The sequence below is a fragment of the Mustela nigripes genome, chromosome 5 (genome assembly GCF_022355385.1).
Source record: "Mustela nigripes isolate SB6536 chromosome 5, MUSNIG.SB6536, whole genome shotgun sequence".
NCBI classification, from domain to species: Eukaryota; Metazoa; Chordata; class Mammalia; order Carnivora; family Mustelidae; genus Mustela; species Mustela nigripes.
This window is the reverse complement of record NC_081561.1, coordinates 67,303,431-67,322,622: the sequence shown is the minus strand read 5'-3', so window position 1 is coordinate 67,322,622 and position 19,192 is coordinate 67,303,431. Positions and strand designations below refer to the sequence as shown.

At 34.0% G+C, this 19,192-nt stretch overlaps 1 protein-coding gene across 3 annotated transcripts in view; it reads right to left on the bottom strand.

Annotated features, from left to right (window-relative positions):
• Nucleotides 1-19,192, bottom strand: part of KPNA5 (karyopherin subunit alpha 5) — a 50,260-nt gene that overhangs the window by 20,078 nt on the left and 10,990 nt on the right. For all 3 annotated transcript variants that reach the window (XM_059400603.1, XM_059400604.1, XM_059400605.1), the window contains exons 6-8: nt 17,913-18,044; nt 15,621-15,709; nt 6,414-6,513 (exon numbers count right to left, since the gene is read on the bottom strand). In XM_059400603.1, the coding sequence (XP_059256586.1) occupies nt 6,414-6,513; nt 15,621-15,709; nt 17,913-18,044 (321 nt within the window). The remainder of the gene's footprint in view (nt 1-6,413; nt 6,514-15,620; nt 15,710-17,912; nt 18,045-19,192) is intronic.

The following is a 19,192-nucleotide window of genomic DNA, read 5'->3' as shown; positions in this document are numbered from 1 at the left end:
TAAATCATATATATTAAAAGTTACTAAGAAAAAAGTTAAGAGTAAAATGTGGAGGTCAGTGGCTGGGGTAGTAAGAGGTTACATTATTATGTAGGATAGTTGCAGTGGAGCTCATGGAAAAGGTAACTTATAAGCAAGCACTTACAGAAGATGAGAAAATTATGCAGATATTAAGCAGATGTTAAGCATTAAGCTGTAGGCCAGTAGTTCTCAAAGTGTGGACCATGGACCCCTGAAGGATTCTTGAAACCTTGGGGGGAGATGCCAAAACCATTTTCATAATTATACTAATACAAAATTGGTCTTTTTCATGTTGTTGATATTTGCACTAAAGTTACAAAAGCAATGGTGGGTAAAACTCAGCACAAATCAAGGCAGTGATACCAAAATGTACCACAGATCTTTGTATTCTTTATGTTCACAAACTTGCAAAGAAACAGGGTAGGGGGATGATGCCTGTTTCATTTAAGAATTTACCTTGTAGAAGCAATAAAAATTACTAATTTTATTAATTCTCAATTTTTGAATACATGTCTTTTGAAGACATTGTGAGATGTAATGGGAAATATGCATATACACACAAACACATATAAAATACATTTAAAAAATATATCTACTGCCCTATTTGAGAACCAACTGCAGATATTATCATGGTACTTCACCCCTAAAACTTCAGCATGTGTCTCCTAAAAAAAATGGCATTTCTTTACATTCTTCTAAGACGATATAATTGTCACATCCAAAAATTTTTCATTGGTACAATAATATTTCTAAGGTCTAAAGCAAATTTAAATATTTTAAGCTAAGACTTAATTTTGATCCATGATCTAATCAGTAATTAAACACTGCATTTACTTATTGTATCTCATTAGTACCTAAAAATAAAGTCAGATTTATTGAGGTAAAAATTACAGTAAAAATAATTCTTTTTAAGTATACAGTTCTAGTGAGAGTTCTGACAAATACATTCAGTTGTATGGCTACCACCCAATCACAAGACAGAACATTTCTATCATGTCTGAAACTACCCTCCTGTCCCTTTCAGGCAATCACTGATCTGATTTTGTTTCATAGTTCTGTCTTCCCCAAAATATTATATTAATGAAATCATACAAAACGTAGCATTTGTGTGTGGTTTCTTTCAATTAGCTTAATTCTTGTGAGATTCACTCACGTTGCTGCATGTACAAGGTAAAAGCTTCTTCCTTTTTATTGTTGAATCACAGTCCACCTTATGAATGAAACATAATTTGTTTATCCATGTACCAGTTGATGTACATCTGGGCTGTTTCCAATTTTTGGTGATTATGAATAAAGCTCTCATAAACATTTATGTACAGGTCTTTTTGTAGACATACTATGTCCTATTCCCTGGGTAAGTATACCATAATCCTAAGTAGCACAATAAGAAACTGCCTTCTTACTAAAGTGTCTGTGCCATTTTACATTTTTACCATCAATGTTTAAAAACTTCAGTTGCTATCCATCTTGTTGGCACCTGTATTATTAGCTTTTTAGATTTTAACCATTCTAACAGATGTCTGCCTTTACTGTTTTTTAATCTTGAATAGCTCCTCAGCCTATTTGTGTGCTTTCATACCACTGATACTCTTAAGAGTCCAGGACATTTATTTCACAAACCATTCCTCACTTCTGATTTGTCTTACTGTTACCTCATTATTAGATTGAAACTAAACATTTCCAGCCAGGGTGTTACATAGATGATAAGGTGTTATTTTTAGTCATGTCCCATCTAAAGGGACATAATATCAGTTTTCCCCTCATTAGTAACGTTGAACTTAATCATTTGGTTAAGGTGATTGAAGAATTTTAATTCACAAGAGTAAATAAATTCTCAACAGTAAATTCTCAACAATAAATAAAACTCCCTCCCATCCCCTTTGTAATTAATAAATATTCTGTAGGGCAATACTTCCGAACCACATCAATATTCTGTCCCCCAACAATCTTTCACCTAAATGTTTTAGAACTCATTGATGATTCCTGCCTAAATCACTTATTAGCATGGTGGTTGACCTTTCTAATATGAAGTCCTTCTACAACTATTAACTGGCATCCTTCTGTAAAAAAGAGCTTTCCTTCCCCATTTTTTAGAATTAGAATAGACTCACAGATTTTTTTTTAAGATTTTATTTATTTATTGTCAGAGAGAGAGAGTGTGTGCACACAAGTAGGGGAAGTGGCATATAGAGGGAGAAGGAGGCTCCCCAATGAGCAAGGAGTCCCATGCAGGACTTGATCCCAGGACCCTAGGATCATAACCTGAGCTGAAGGCAGATGCTTAACCAACTGAGCTACCCAGGCTTCCCAGATTCTTTTTATTCAATATGTTAAAAGTATTTCCTTTCCATAATTCATCTTGATCCTCAAACAGTACCAAATTTGGCTAGAGGAACCCCTACCTGAATATACTTCGGAAGTAGAGCCAACAGAATTTAACTGATGGAGTGACTATAGAGAATGAGATAAAAGAGAAAGCAGGCAAAAAATGTTAAAGTACCTCATTTAAAAATGGAAGATGGAAATTCTATTAACTGATATGAAAGACTGCTAGCATAGAAGGTTCTGGGGGAAAAGAACAGGAATTATATTTTAAATATGTTAAGTTTAAGATGTCTATTAGATATCCAAATAAAGATGCTGAGTTTGGAGTCAAAAAGAACATCTGAGCCAACCACTGGAATCTGAAAGTTGCTGGCATGTGGATGACATTTAAAGTCACAGAAAGGGAGTATCAATAAGGAATTGAATGCAGATAAAGAGAAGAAAAAGCCAAAACCATTCACTTTGTACTCTCAACTTTAGGAGGAAAAAGAGAAGAGGAACTAATATATGAAACTGAGACAGAGCAATCATTGAGGTAGAAGGAAAACTTAAGAGAGAAGTGGCCTGAAAACGAAGTGAAAAAAAAAATTACGTAGGAAAAGGAAGAGATCGAATGCATCATATGAAGGCAATAGATCACGTAAGGTGAAGACTGAGAAATCAATGTGATGTAGCAAGTCATTTAAGATGAGGTCTAAACATTCGCCCCTGGATTTCACAATGTGAAGACACATGTGCACTTAGTGAAAGCAGACTCAGTGTAGTCACTGAGGGAAAATTCCAACTGAAGAGGATTCAATAAGAATGAAAGGAGGGGCGCCTGGGTGGCTCAGTGGGTTAAGCTGCTGCCTTCGGCTCAGGTCATGATCTCAGGGTCCTGGGATCGAGCCCCGCATCGGGTGGTCTCTGCTCAGCAGGGAGCCTGCGTCCTCCTCTCTCTCTCTGCCTGCCTCTCTGCCTACTTGTGATCGCTGTCTGTCAAATAAATAAATAAAATCTTTAAAAAAAAAAAAAAAGAATGAAAGGAGAGAGAGGAGACAATGAGACTAGACAAATGAGGAATTTTACTATAAAAGAAAGCAAAGAAGTAGATGGCAATAAACATGAAAGCTAATAAGGCTTTCAGGGACCAAGAAAAGATTTAATATGAGAGAAATAACAGTATATTTTCATAGTATTGAGAATGATGTATTGAGAATGTGCCCCTTTGGGGCACCTGGGTGGCTCAGTGGGTTAAAGCCTCTGCCTTAGGCTCAGGTCATGATCCCAGGGTCCTGGGATAGAGCCCCGCATCTGGCTCTCTGCTCAGCAGGGAGTCTGCCCCCTGCCCCCACCTGCCTCACTGCCTACAGATCTCTCTGTCAAATAAATAAAATCTTAAAAAAAAAAAACCACCTCTAAAAAGCATGTAATATAATTAGAACACTAAAAGATCTCAAAGTTTAAGCAATGCCTTAAAAAAATGCAATACTGGGGTGCCTGGCTGGCTCAGTGGGTTAAGCCTCTGCCTTCGGCTCAGGTCATGATCTCAGGATCCTGGGACTGAGCCCCGCATCAGAGTCTCTGCTCAGCGGGGAGCCTGCTTCCCCCTCTCTCTCTGCCTATTTGTGATCTCTCTCTTTCTCTCTGTGTCATATAAATAAATAAAATCTTTTTTAAAAGATGTGTTAAGCAGGAAAAAAGGAACAATGAAATATGGCATTTTAAACTAATTATATATTTACAACTATTATCACATAATTATTATTTTAACATATACACATACAGATGCATGCTATTTTAAAAGCAAAGGGGGTAAAAACCTCCAAACTCTTAAAAGGACTTTGTATTTTAAAGGAAGAAATTTCAAATGAAAAGCAATGCATAAACCAAAGTTCACTGGGTAAAAACTCAAACAAAATATAGTTATCCCATACCATTTTTTAAGAGATAAAATAAAGGGAAAAATGAAGAGGGAGATATTGGAGTGGTAGACAAACCATGAGAAACTATAGACTCCTCTGGGAAACAAACGAAAGGTTTCAGAAGGGAGGGAGGTGGGGGGTATACGTGAGCCTGATGATGGGTATTAGGGAGGGTATGGACTGCATGAAGCACTGGGTGTTATATGCAAACAACGAATCACAGAACACTACATCAAAAACCAATGATGTACTGTATGGTGATTAACAGGACACAGTAAAAATAAGTAAGTAAATAAATAATTAAGAGGTAAAATAGATTACTATGATTGCTAAAAAAAATGAATATATATATAATTAGCAAGCCAATCTATATATGCAAGTCTAAACCTACAAATAGCTGGTGAAGGATTCACCATCATCAGTTGAATTAACCCTTATTACCTCCTCAGACAAAATATAAACATTTTCAATTTTACAATAATCACTGCCAAATGATGTTTTTATATATAATTTTTTAAAAGATCATTGAAGGGTACTATGTACCATATAAATATTCTTTTCCTTGTATTATACCCAGGTCAAATACACATACCTTGTCCTTCTACTATTAAAGTGAAAATTATAAAAAATTCTTTTACTCTAACTAAGGCCACTGGTGCAACATTATTTCATAACGTCCTTCCTTGGGGAACTGTGGTATATAATTTACTCAAAACTTTTCTAAGACACATATCTATTAAACCAAATTTCTGATTAAAATAATAATTTTGGGGGTACCTGGGTGACTCAGTAAGTTAAACACCTGACTCTTGATTTTGGCTCAGGTCATGACTTCACAGGTCATGAGATCAAGCCCTGTGTGGGTGGGGAGTGGGAGGTCTCTGATCAATGGGGATCTGCTTGAGATTCTCTCCCTCTGCCTTTCTCCTCACATGCATGTCTGCCTTTTCTATTCTCTCTCTCAAAGAAATACAAATCTTTAAAAAAAAAAAAAAGCCTTTTATTTTTAGCATACTTTATAATGCTTTAAACTAGCTTCTTAGTCATGTTATGTACTTGTCAAAAAACATGGAATAGAATTAGGCATGGATGGTTACAGAAAAATTTTATGAACTATGATTAAACCCATAACATGCTACAGGGTATGGGAAAAGATCAACAGATTGATGGGGGGGTCCTGGGTGGCTCAGTCGTTAAGCATCTGCCTTCAACTCAAGTCATGATCCCAGGGTCCTGGGATCAAGCCCTGAGTCAGGCTCAATGGGAAGTCTACTTCTCTCTCTCCCATTCTCCCTGCTTGTGTTCTGTCTCTCACTGTGTCTCTGTCAAATAAATAAATAAAATCTTAAAAAAAAAAAAAAAGGTCAATAGATGATGGTACCAATTAGATTTTAAAGTCATGTTGGTGGTTCAGATGAAATGTGGCTAAAATCATGCATTTTTCAAACTGGAATGGTAAAAGTATAAATGAGAAGGCATACCAACTCATGAATCATATTTTTCAATTAGGAATTTATTATTTTTTGCCTCCAGCAACTTTTAAATCCTCACCAGATTTTGAGCTCTTCTTAGTGCTATGGTCAGTATTTCCCTTTCAATCCTAGATACTGAATTAGAAAGAAGTATGATGGTAGCCCAGAAATTTACCTACATTCTATCTTTTTAACATCTTATTGGTAAGAAAATAGAACTAGGTTAGAAATTTATTAATAATTTATTCTTTTAGCGGCAGAATATGAGCAGATGGGGGAACAGATATTTGAAACAGATAAAAAGTACACTGGGAAAGCACAAGCCCCTGTGGACTAATTACTTTTCCAATTTTACAACTAATGAATTACCTTAACCTTTTTGGAGGCTTCAATTTCGCTTATAGGAAATAAATGAGAAGAACTAGATTAAAAGATTTCTAAAGTCAACACTAACATACATAAACATCAAGTGACACTGTTTGCTAAGAGGCAATCACGATGTAAAGTAACAGTAGAAGGGAAACTTCCTTTCTGTTGTATATTCTCTAGACTTTGAGTATGTGCAAATATTGTCTAGTCAATAAATAATTACTAAAAACCCATAAAGTTCCTTCAATCTCTAAAAGTCTATTATAAGGAGACTAAGAAGTTTACATACATAGATTCCTTAATTTGTATATTTTACTCATACCTTACTAAAGTTTGGAGGAGGGTTTTTGCCTCTACATAAATTTGAGAGGGCCCATACAGCATTTCTGGTTGTTGTAAGTCTGTTTGAATTTGTTAATAACCTGCCAAAAAAAAAAAAAAAAAAAAACAGAAAAGGAAAAGAAAAAGAAAAAAGAAAATTGTCACTTTATATTCATTTCTTCTCTTTAGCTATTTTATATCATAAAATATAAAAATTCTCAATATATTTATTACACAGTCAATGTGGTAAAGTAGGAAAAAGTAATTTAAAAAATTATATATATATATATGTATTTTATTTTTAAAATTCTGAATCTATGATCTGAATGGATCCTTACAAGACACAAAACATGTCCAAAATAAAGGGGGTCATGGAAAACTGATTTACTTCTATATACTTTATTTTTTTAAACCTTGACAGATTTACTGTTTTTAAGTCACAATATAAAGTAACAGATAATACAATTTTGAATATGAAATCTTTACACTGGGACTTTTGAGGAGCAGAAAAGGGAATGGATTAATGTCTTATCAAAAGTAGCCTAAGCATTACAAATTAAGGCCAAATTATCTTAGTAAAAAAAAGAAAAGATACAAAACATTGGGTTTGGTGCTTAATTAAAATTATTCACTATACTTTAAAAAGAATATTAGATTACATTGTTTTAAATGAAAATAATACATTTCAGGAAGCAAAGAATATAGGGTTAAACTGAATGAAGATCAGCTACTGAGAAGAGATGTTTGTTTTGAACAGATTGTCAGTATTTTTGATCTGCAACCTATTACAAGTATAGAGAAATTAGGTTAAAAAAAAAATCCCTCTTCTGTAGTGAACTCGGCAAAAATGGTGGAGATGGTAACTCTGGCAGCCTGTCAGCCCCCCAGAAACAACCAAAAAAACCTTGTAAACTTTATCAGAACTCTCGAAGATAGTCAAAAGTTTATAGTACCCAAGAAAACTTTTAACTAGGAAAGGGCTGTGATGTGGTAGATTTCAGGCAACATAATTTACCCTTGGCCAACTCCCTCCCAAGTCTGGCAGCAGTCTTAAAGAAGAAAGCTAGAATTCCCACTGTGGGTTCCTGGTTCCAAAAAGGAGCTAAGGAGACTTGTTTCCAAGAAATTGTGTTTGTCTGTTTTGATCTGTGTGGGTGCTATCTGATGGACTAATGCAAGGGGCCTGCCTTTGTTTTGTCTAACTGGGAACTCTTTCATTAAGATCAACAGACAAATTCTTATAAAAAACCATGAAGAAAAGAAGGCAATGAGATTATATTTAAGCTGTTAAAAGCAAAAACTGTCACTTAATATTTCTATATCCTACAAAACTATCCTTCAAAATATCAAAGAGAAAGTAAAAGATTCCTAGAACAAAAGCAGAAAAACTCATCACCAGTAGATCTGCTTTACAAGAGCAACTGAAAGGAACCCTTTCAGCTGAAGTGAAAGGACAATAAACAATAACTCAGAACCAGAAGAAAAAGAATACCACCAAAAATAACTATACAGATAAATCTAAAGGTGGTAATTTTGATTTGTAATTCTTTTTTTCTCTATGACTTAAATGACATACATAAAGCTGTAACTACAAATCTATCTTAACTGGCATACAATGTATAATGTTATTTTTGACAATAACTTTAAAGGTGGTAGAACAGAGATGTACAGGAGCAGAGTTTTTCCATAATATTGCAACTAAACTGATATTAATTCAAACAAGATTACTGTAAGTTTAAGATGTTAACTGTACTACCTGGACTAATCATTAAGAAAGTTAACTAAAAAATATACAGGAAAGGAAATGAGATGGTAATCAATACCATATTTTACCCCAAAAAATCAAACACAAAAGAAGGCAATAAGGAATTAAGAAATGAAAAAGACATAAAAAATATAGTAAACAACAAGGTGGTGGAAGTCTTTCCTTGTATTTATACTGAATGTGAATGGATCAAATTCTTGGATTAAAAGGCAGGGCCTGGCAGAATACATTTTTAAAAACCCCAAGATAAACAAACAACAATCTATGAACCATCTATGCTATATTCTACATGATATTTCACTAATTTTTAAAGATTTATTTACTTTAGAGAGAGGGAAGAGAGCATGTGCAAGAGCAAGGGAGGTTTGGAGGGGAGAAGGAAAGAATCTCAAGCAGACTTCCTGCTGAGCACAGAGCCCCAGGTGGGACTCAATCTCAGAACCCATGAGATCATGACCTGAACTGAAACCAGTAGTCACACTTAAACAACTGAGCTACCCAGGTGCCCCTACAAGATACTCACATTAGATTTGAAGACAAATAGGCTGGAAGTGAAAGGATGGAAAATGATATTCCATGCAAATAATAACCCATAGTTATACTAGTATCAGACAAATAGACTTCATGTCAAAAATTATTTTAAAAGATGAAAAGGACATTATATATTGATAAAAAAGTCAACCCATCATGAAGCTCTAACACTCATAAACTTAGAAGACATAACAACATAGCAAAATACACAAAGCAAAAACTGATAGACCTGAAGGGAGAAATACACAGTTGTACAATCATAGTTAGAAACTTTAGTATATTGTTTTCAGTAATGGACAGAACACCTAGATAGAAGATCAGTAAGAAAAAAAGAGGACTTCAATAACATGATAAACCAAGTAAACATAAAAGACACCTATACAACATTCAACTCAGCAACAGCAGAATACATATTCTTCTCAATTGTACATTAAACATTCTCCAGGATATACTGTATATTAGATGATAGAGCAAATCTGATATATTTTAAAAGACTGAAGTCACACGAAATATCTTCTCTGTCCACAGTGAAACTAAAAATCACTAATAGAAGAAAAACTGGAAAATTCAATATGTAGAAATTTTAAAAAACATACTCTTAAGCAAAAATGAGTAAAAACAAAAAACAAAATGAGAAAATATCTTAAAATAAATGAGCATAAAATCAAACATACTTAATGGGATACCGTGAAAGCAATGCTCAGAGAAAATTTTATAGCTATAAATACCTGTATTAAAGAAAGAAGATGTCAAATCAATTGCCTAAACTTCCACGTTAAGATACTACATAAATCAGAGCAAACTAAACCCAAAGCTAGCAGAAGGAAGGAAATAATAAAGAGCAGAAGAGTAAAAGAAATAAAATAAAGAGCAGAAAAATACTAGTGAAAATGAAATAAACCAAAAGCTGATTCTTAGGGGAAAAAAAATTCAACAAAGTTAACACCTTTACCTAGACTGATAAAGGAAAAAAGACTTAAAATTAAGAATGGAAGTGGGGAGGGGCAGGTGCCTGGGTGACTCGGCTGAGCATCTGACTCTTGGTTTTGGCAGAATTGAGCCCCTCACTGGGCCCTCATTCAGTCTGCTTGTCCATCGCCCTCTGCTCCCCCTCTCCCCCACCGGAATAAGCACAGGTACATGTGTATGTTCACTCTCTCAAATGAATAAATTCTAAAAATAAATAAATAAATAATAAACAAATCTAAAATATTAAAAGATGTGGGGCTATTACTACTGATATTCCAGAAATAAGAATATAAGTATAAAAGAATACTATGGGGGTGCCTGGGTGACTCATTCAGTTCAGTTAAGTATATGGCTTCAGCTCAGATCATGATCCCAGTGTCCTAGAATCAAGTCCCACATCAGGCTCCCTGTTCAGCAGAGAAGTCTGTCTCTCCCTCTCCATTTGCCTCTCCCCCTGCTCATGCTCCCTTCTTGCTCTCTGAAATAAATAGAATCTTAAAAAAAAATACTATGAGCAAGAATAAGTTAACAAATTGAATAACCCAGAAGAAATGAACAATTAGAAATTATATATAAACTACCAAAATGATTCAAGAAGAAACAGAAAATCTAAATAGGCCTGTAAGGATTAAATATATTGATCAGTAATAAAAAATCTCATAATAAAGAAGAGTCCAACACAAAACGGCTTCACTGGTGAATTCTACCAAATACAAGAAGAACTGAATCTTTCTCAAACTCTCCTGAGAAATAGAAGAGAACATTTCCTAACCTGTTTTATGAGCCAGCACTACCCTAATACCAAAGCCAAAGACATCACAGGTATAGACCAGTATTTCTAATAAATACACATGCAAAAATCTTCAACAGAATTCTAAGAAACTGAATCTAGCAATGGTTGTATACTATAACCTAATGGAATTTACCTAGGAAGGCAAAGATAGTTCAATGTACAAATAATAAATAATATACATTAACAGAATGAAGGTGAAAAAATGTGTGATCCTGTCAATTGATGCAGAAAAAGCATTTAACAGAACCCAACACTCTTTCATAATAAAAACACTCAACAAACTAGGAAAAAGAGCAAACTACCTTAACATGATAAAGAACATTTATGAAAAATCCACAGCTAACAACATACTCAATGGTGAAAGTGAAACCTTTTACTCAAATCAGAAACATGATGAAGATATCTGCTTTTCCCTGTTATGCAACACTGTACTAGAAGCGCTAGCTAGAGCAATTAGGCAAGAAAAAGAAATAAAGGTATTGAAATTAGAAAGCAATAACTGGAACTATTACTATTCACAGATGACATGATTTTATATAGAGAAATTTAAGAAAATCCACAACGAAGCCCTATTAGTGCTAATGAATGAATTCAACAAAGGTGCAGGCTACAAGATTAAAACACAAAAAGCAATTGTATGTCTATACACTACCACTGAACAAGTAAAAAAAAATTTCATCTAAAATAGTGTCAAAAAGAATAAAATACTTAGGAATAAATTTAACCAATTCTGTACACTGAAAACTAATTCATATGGAATAGCAAGTAGCCCTGAATAGGTAAAACAATCTTTTTACTTAAATATTTATTTATTTGAGAGACAGAAAGAGAAAGCATGCACGAGCAAGGGGAGGGGCAAAGGAAGAGGGCAAGGGCGAGAGAGGGAGAAAATCTCAAGCAGACTCCCATTAAGCACAGAGCCTGATGTGGGCTTGATCTCACAACTCATAAGATAATGACCTGAGCTGAAATCAAGAGTCAGACACATAACTGACTGAGCCACTAGGGTACCCCTAAATAGCTAAAACAATCTTGACCAAAAACAAAAACAAAAACAAAACTGAAATACTCACTTGTTGATTTCAAAATTCATCACAAAGCTACTCTAACCAAAACAATATGGTACCATTCAATGAGCAAAGAATACTCTCAAAGAATACTTCAACAAATTATGCTGTGATAAGTGAATGCCCTTGCATCATATAAAAAATTAACTAAAAATGTATCAAAGCTGTAAATATAAGAGCTAAGACTATAAGACTCTTTGAAGAAAACATAAGGACAAATATTCATGACTTTTGATTTGGCAACAGTTTCTCAAATTCAACACCGAAAGAATAAGCAACAAAAGGAAAAAAAATACACAAACTGGATTTCATCAAAATTAAAAACTTTGTGACTCAAATGGACACTATCAAGAGTGAAAACAACCCAGAAAATACAAAAAGAAAAGATCTGTAAATCATTAATCTGATAAGAATGTATTCAGAATACATGAAGAATTCTTACAACATAGCAACAAAAGATAAGTAACTGAATTAAAAATTATTCAAAAGACTTAACAGACATTTCTCAGAAGAAGATATAGTCAGCAAACCCATGAAAAGATGTTCAATGCAAATCAAAGCAAAATGAGATACCATCTCACACCTACGAGGGTGGCTTAAATCAGAATAACTAGTGCTGGTGAGAACGTAGAGAAACTGAAATTCTCATACACTGCTGATGGGAATGTAAAATGCTGCTGCTGCTACGGAAAACAGTTCCTAAAAAGTCAAAGATAGAGTTACCATATGACCCAGCAATTCTCTTCATAGGTATATACCTAAAAAGAATTAAAAGCTACTATTTAAACAAAATCCTGTACATGAATGTTCAGAGGAATACTATTTAATCAACAAGTAGAAGATAAATGACCATCAACTGATGAATGGGTGCACAAAATGTGGTACATCCATACAAGAGAATGTTATTCTGCCATAAAAATAATGAAGTACTGATACATGTTACACTATGGATGAACCTTGAAAACAATATGCTAAGTGAAAGAAGCCAGATATAAAAAGTCATACAATGTATGATTCCATTTATATGAAATATCCAGAATAGGCAAATCCATACACAGCAGTGGTTTCCAAGGGCTGAGGCTAGAAGGAAATGGGACATGACAGCTTAATAGGTATTGGGATTTCTGTCTGGAACTTGATAGTGGTGATAGGTATAAAACCCTGCCAGTGAACTGTACATTTTAAAATAGTTAAAATGATAAATAAATTTTATGCTATGTATATTTTACCATATACGAAAAAAATCTGTTCTACAGGTTTTCCTATAGTCTTTGAAACCTCCGAAAACCATAACTCACTTAAAAATAAAATACTTACATTGACTTTCTATATCAGGAGTTGAAAAACTTTTTCAGTAAATATTTTAGGCTTTGCAAGCCTTTTTCTGTAGCAACTATTCAACTCTGCTGATGTAGTATGAAAGCAACCGTAGATATTAAGTGAGCAAATGGGAGTGACTGTGCCCCAATAAAAACTTAAATTTACAAAACAGGAAGCAGGCCAGATTTGGCTTGAGGCCTGTAGTTGGCCAAACTGTGTTGTATACTATTCTTTATCTATATTAATGAGGTTATTATAATCATTAAAGTCAAATTAAATTAAAATAGCAAGTGGGTCAGTATATGAAACCCGTAGTAGTAAGATTTACATTTGCTGATTTAGGTTTACTGCAAAATTACGTTTACTGAGAATCAAATGGAAGTAGAATAAAATTAAAACTCAAACAGAATTGATAAAACCAGACATTAATAGAAGTTTTACATTTACTTAAGCAATAGCTAAAACACAAATGTCAATGTGAACAGCAGATAAACCATAATCTTAATAAAAGCCAATAACTTTCTTCCTTTTGCCCAACAAAAGTGAGAGTATCTGGTAGCTAGGTTGACATAAATTCTTTTTTGCTATTTTTCTCAAATTTTTAAACTTTCTAACTTTTTAAGCCTACTTATTTTCTAAAATTCATTATATTTATAACTAGCACTACATAGCTGGGTACTTCTTCTCCATTAGAGCTTAGTTTTTAGTTTGGTTTCTTTGGTCATGATTAAAAGCTCCTTAGACCATTTAAAGGAATTAGACCTAAGAAATGTTTACTTACTAATTCAGAAACAATTACCAACTTGAGATAGTAATAAGAAAATGAGACAGAGAGCAAAAGTAAAAAGAAACAAAGTTCTCAGTTAATCTATGAACCATATAATGAGGCCAGACAAATCTCAAATTGAAAATTTAAGAGATACTTTCAATAGTATGAATTTCTTTTTTTTTTTTTTTAATTATGTTAGTCACTATACAGTACATCATAGTACATCAGTAGTTTTTTGGGGTTTTAATTTTATTTTTTTAAATTAATTTATTTATGTTCAGAAAAACAGTATTCACTATTTTTTCACCACACCCAGTGCTCCATGCAATCCATGCCCTCCTTAATACCCACCACCTGGTACCCCAACCTCCCACCCCACTGCCACTTCAAACCCCTCAGATTGTTTTCCAGAGTCCATAGTCTCTCATGATTCACCTCCCCTTCCAATTTATCCCAACTCCCTTCTCCTCTCTAACTCCCCTTGTCCTCCATGATATTTGTTATGCTCCACAAATAAGTGAAACCCTATGATAGTTGACTCTCTCTGCTTGACATCATCAGTTTTTAATGTAGTGTTCCATGATTCATTGTTTGCATACAACACCCAGTGCTCCATGCAATCCGTGCCCTCCTTAATACCCATCACCAGGTTCACCCAGCCCCCAGGCCCCTCCCTTCTAAAACCCTCACTTTGTTTCCCAGAGTCCATAGTCTCTCACAGTTCGTCTTCCACTCCAATTTCCCCCCTTCATTTTTCCCTTCCTTCGCCTAATGTCCTCCATGCTATTCCTTATGTTCCACAGATAAGTCAAACAATATGATAATTGACTTCCTCTGCTTGATATATTTCACTCAGCATCATCTCCTCCAGTCCCATCCATGTTGATGCAAAAGTTGGATATTCATCCTTTCTGATGGCTGAGTAATAGTCCATTGTGTATATGGACCATGTCGGGAAATTTAAATCAAAACCACATTGAGATACTACCTTACACCAGTTAAAATGGCAAAAATAGTATGAATTTCAAAATAACCCTGATATTGAACTCTAAATCAGTATTTTCTTTTTATAGCTCAGCTAAATTCTTAAATACTTTGGAACATTAACTTTGAGTAAGACCAAAGTTAATGACATTATAGTAAGTGGTTCAGTGCCCTGCAGTAGTTAAGTATTCAATGTTAGTTGATTGAAACACTGTGAAATCACTCTGTCCATGGAAAGTTACTCTCTCTAAAAGAATAAAATACCTTTTGCAAGCTAATAACTAAAAATTTATTCTTCCTTTCAATTCTTTAGCTTGGAGAGGATGGCTAATAGCACAGAAACAATAAAATTTTTCCTTTTACAATCTCCTCAATTACTTTTTTCTTTTTCACTACATGCCCGTGGCATCTAGCCTAAAAAAAAAAAAAGACCCTCTTAGTGAATGATAACCAAGATGAATAAAGGAATCTACCTTTCAAATAATTTTATGTAATTTCTTTAAAGCTCCTTACATTATAGGGTAATTTCATTTTTAAAAATATATAATGCATTTTAAAAAGGAACTACTAAATAAATCATTTAATTCTAATTCCAAAAGAAAAATCTCTTATGATCTTTGTTCTCTGAACATTTCCATATCAAATACAAAAACCTGATATCCTAAATATATCCTCTGTTCATGTACTAAAGATTTCCTCCTTTAGCAAAACTTAAATTTTTATTGTACTAAAAATTACCACATATCCTTATTTTGTAGAATTATTACTTCAGCATAGTAAGCATCAAGCACACAATAAATACTATTAAGTATGGCTTAAGAAAATATAAAGACCAATACAAAACCGGAAAATTTCTTGGTTTGCTTTTGCTATTGCTCTTGCAGAAACAGCTCAACATACCCCAAATTTAAAAGCATCACTGAAGAACGTAATTGTGTATGTAGAAATACAGTGCAGAATAGTTTTCTTTTATAAAGCTAGTATTAATTTAATTGTGATAAAGTACTTACTCTAAAAGAGGTGGAAGTATTTCACAATTCAAAACAAAATCTCTGCATTCTGCATTGTCACCAGCAATATTACCAAGTGCCCAAACAGCCTTAGAAAAATGAGAAAAAAACATTCTGTTACAATATCTTAAATAAGATGCACTCTCTTAAGAATGAGATTTTAGTATAGAATGAAAAAAGTAATAGTTTCCAAGATGTTAAAAAAAAAGAAAAAAGCTAGTAGGACAGTAAAGAAAGTTTAATAGTACCATTTACTAATATTTTTAATCAACTGAAGGATAGGGCATTAACATTTTTCATTACACATGGTGAAATGTTTATTCTGTTCAACAAAGATGATAGTCTATCTACTCCGAATCTATATGGAAAGACAAAATTATCAATTTAGCGAATTTTGCAATTACCTATACTAGAAGTTTGTTCCTATGCCAAGGACTCCACTCACTGGGAAGGGATTGATTTATAAAAGAAGGGAAGGAGAGACAAAATATAGAGAAGTCAAGTAAAGCTACTATGAGAATTAGCTTGGACTGATCTCTGAAAATAAGCTTAGAATTAGTCCAGGTTCATTATAATTTTTTAAATAATTTAAGTAAAAGATCAAATTATTCACTTATTAAATTTCAATTAAATGACAAATTATGCAAATGAAAATCATCATTTCATTATATTCTCACTTCACATTTTTCAAATACATGCAAAAGTAGACATAAGTTACTTTTACAACTGGGAAAATTTTAACATTTAAAATATGAGTTAGTATTTTTAATATTTACCCTAGGCCTAAGTTCATTTTCTATTTTTTTAAAAAATATTTTACAAGACAGGTGTCTGAACCAACTAACCCACAGAGCCACCTTAAGAAAATCTTTTGAAGTAATGACATTTTTCACCCTGTGAAGTCTAATACTGGTGGGGAAATTATTATGTATAGTTTCTTTGGAGGTCAACTTTGAAATACATGATTAGAACTTGAAAATTTTTTCTTTTACCAGGGTTAAGTCATTTTTCCTAATGAAATAATCAAGATATACATACAGATTGATAGTGATGTTTATCATAATATTAATATGCCAGAAATAACTCTAATATATAACTGAGAAATAGATCACAAATTATGGTTCATACCGGACTAGATAATGAGTAATCAGGAAAATTTTCTTGGAAGATTAATGCCATTAGAAAAGGCTACCAATATCAATTAAGTGGGGGAAAAAAAAAACCCGTGTGTGTGTGTGTGTGTGTGTGTGTATACATATATATATGTACATATATATAAAACTAAACAGATGAATGGATGGTAGATCAACAGATCAATTTGCCCTAAAAATAGTTCAAAACAAAAACATTTTATTTTCTTTCACTGGTACAAAGTAAATGTGATTAAATTTTCCCTCTTGCAACAACTGTGAGAATTTATCATGTCTATTTAAAAAGTTACATTAGGGGGGCACTTGGGTGGCTCAGTGGGTTAAAGCCTCTGCCTTCGGCTCAGGTCACGATTGCAGGGTCCTGGAATCAAGCCCCGCATCGGGCTCTCTGCTTAGTGGGAAGCCTGCTTTCCTTCCTCTCTCTCTGCCTTACTCTCTGCTTACTTGTGATCCCTGTCTGTCAAATAAATAAATAAAATCTTTTAAAAATAAATAAATAAATAAAAATTAAAGAAAATAAAAAGCCACATTAGGAATCAGGAGGGAGACAAACCATAAGAGACTCTTAATCTCACAAAACAAACTGAGGGTTGCTAGGGGGGAGGAAGGATATGGAGAGGGTAGCTGGGTTATGGACATTGGGGAGGGTATGTGATATGGTGAGTGCCGTGAAATATGTAAGCCTGACGATTCACAGAAATGTAGCCCTAGGGCAATAATAGATTATATGCTAATAAAAATAATTTAAAAAAGTAAAAATAAATAAAAGAGCAAATCGACTAAGGGCTTAAAAAATTTTTGATATTTTAGAAAGAAGTAACAAAATAATCTACGTACATGCAAAGAATAAGGAGTCAGACCAGCCCAGGTTTAAAACTTAGTTTAGCCATCCACTGTGACTAGGTAGATTACTAACTTTTCTGAGTCTCAGTATGCTTTTTTATACATGGGAATAGTAATTTCTGATACCTGACATCACACCTACAGAGAACCCAGGATTATGCCTGAGACAGTGCATTCTGGCTTCCTTCTAATTTGACACTGAAGAGGAATTACTGTATTTTAACAAACGCAATGCACATGCAACTCTCAAGAGAACATAAAAATCTAGTAAATATAACCATTCAGATTAGAAACATACCTGCTCTTGCACATCTTCATGCTCTGAATTAAGAAGTTTGATAAAAATTGGAACAGCCCCAGTTTCAATCACTACCTTGGTATGCAGAAAAGTTCCAGATGCTATATTAGTTAATGCCCATGCAGCTTCAAACTAAGGAAAAACAAAGGTAGAATAAATGAAAGCACCAAAGAAATGTCAGAAAAAAAGGGAAGAAGAGAGGGAGTAAAGGGTTAGCTGGACAAGCCTTTAAAGACTGATTTATGATTAATAAGATTAATCAGATTTCATAAATAAAAACCCTTGGCTTTAAAAACAGGACTCAATCTGTAAAAATGAAAGAGACTGTAATGAAAATTTTCAAAATCATGAACAATAAATGAACACATCTGAAGTTGTATTTCACAGAACTCCTAATGCTTACTATTTAGAGAGCCAAGTGTCCTAAAGCAAGCAGTTTAAAACTAATGAGACACTACTTAAAAGAACGTGAAAAGAAGGGCCATCTGCACCCCAATGTTTATAGCAGCAATGGCCATGGTCGCCAGACTATGGAAAGAACCAAGATGCCCTTCAACGGACGAATGGATAAGGAAGATGTGGTCCATATACACTATGGAGTATTATGCCTCCATCAGAAAGCATGAATACCCAACTTTTGTAGCAACATGGACGGGACTGGAAGAGATTATGCTGAGTGAAATCAGTCAAGCAGAGAGAGTCAATTACCATATGGTTTCACTTATTTGTGGAGCATAACAAATAGCATGGAAGACATGGGGAGTTAGAGAGGTGAAGGGAGTTGGGGTAAATTGGAAGGGGAGGTGAATCATGAGAGACTATGGACTCTGAAAAACAATCTGAGGGGTTTGAAGTGGCAGTGCGGTGGGAGGTTGGGGTACCGGGTGGTGGGTATTAAGGAGGGCACGGATTGCATGGAGCACTGGGTGTGGTGAAAAAATAATGAATACTGTTAGGCTGAAAATAAATAAATTAATATTAAAAAAAAATAAAAGCAACAGTGCATTTATGGAACTTAGAATCTTAAAAGGTACTTTTGATTCCCTAGGGATGGATCACCTAGTTCCAACCTCATTTAAGAAATTAATTAGAAGTCCAGAGACTTAGATGATTTGTTCAAAGAATTCACTATTAGCAAAGCCACAGGCAGGACTTGTATTCCTGTAAGCAGTAGAACCTCTGAAAAGTCATTCATATCAATTCCACTTAAATCTGAATATACTTAAATGTGATGGATTTGTAACACAAGAAATAGAAAATTCAACCCATGGCTCCCAAAC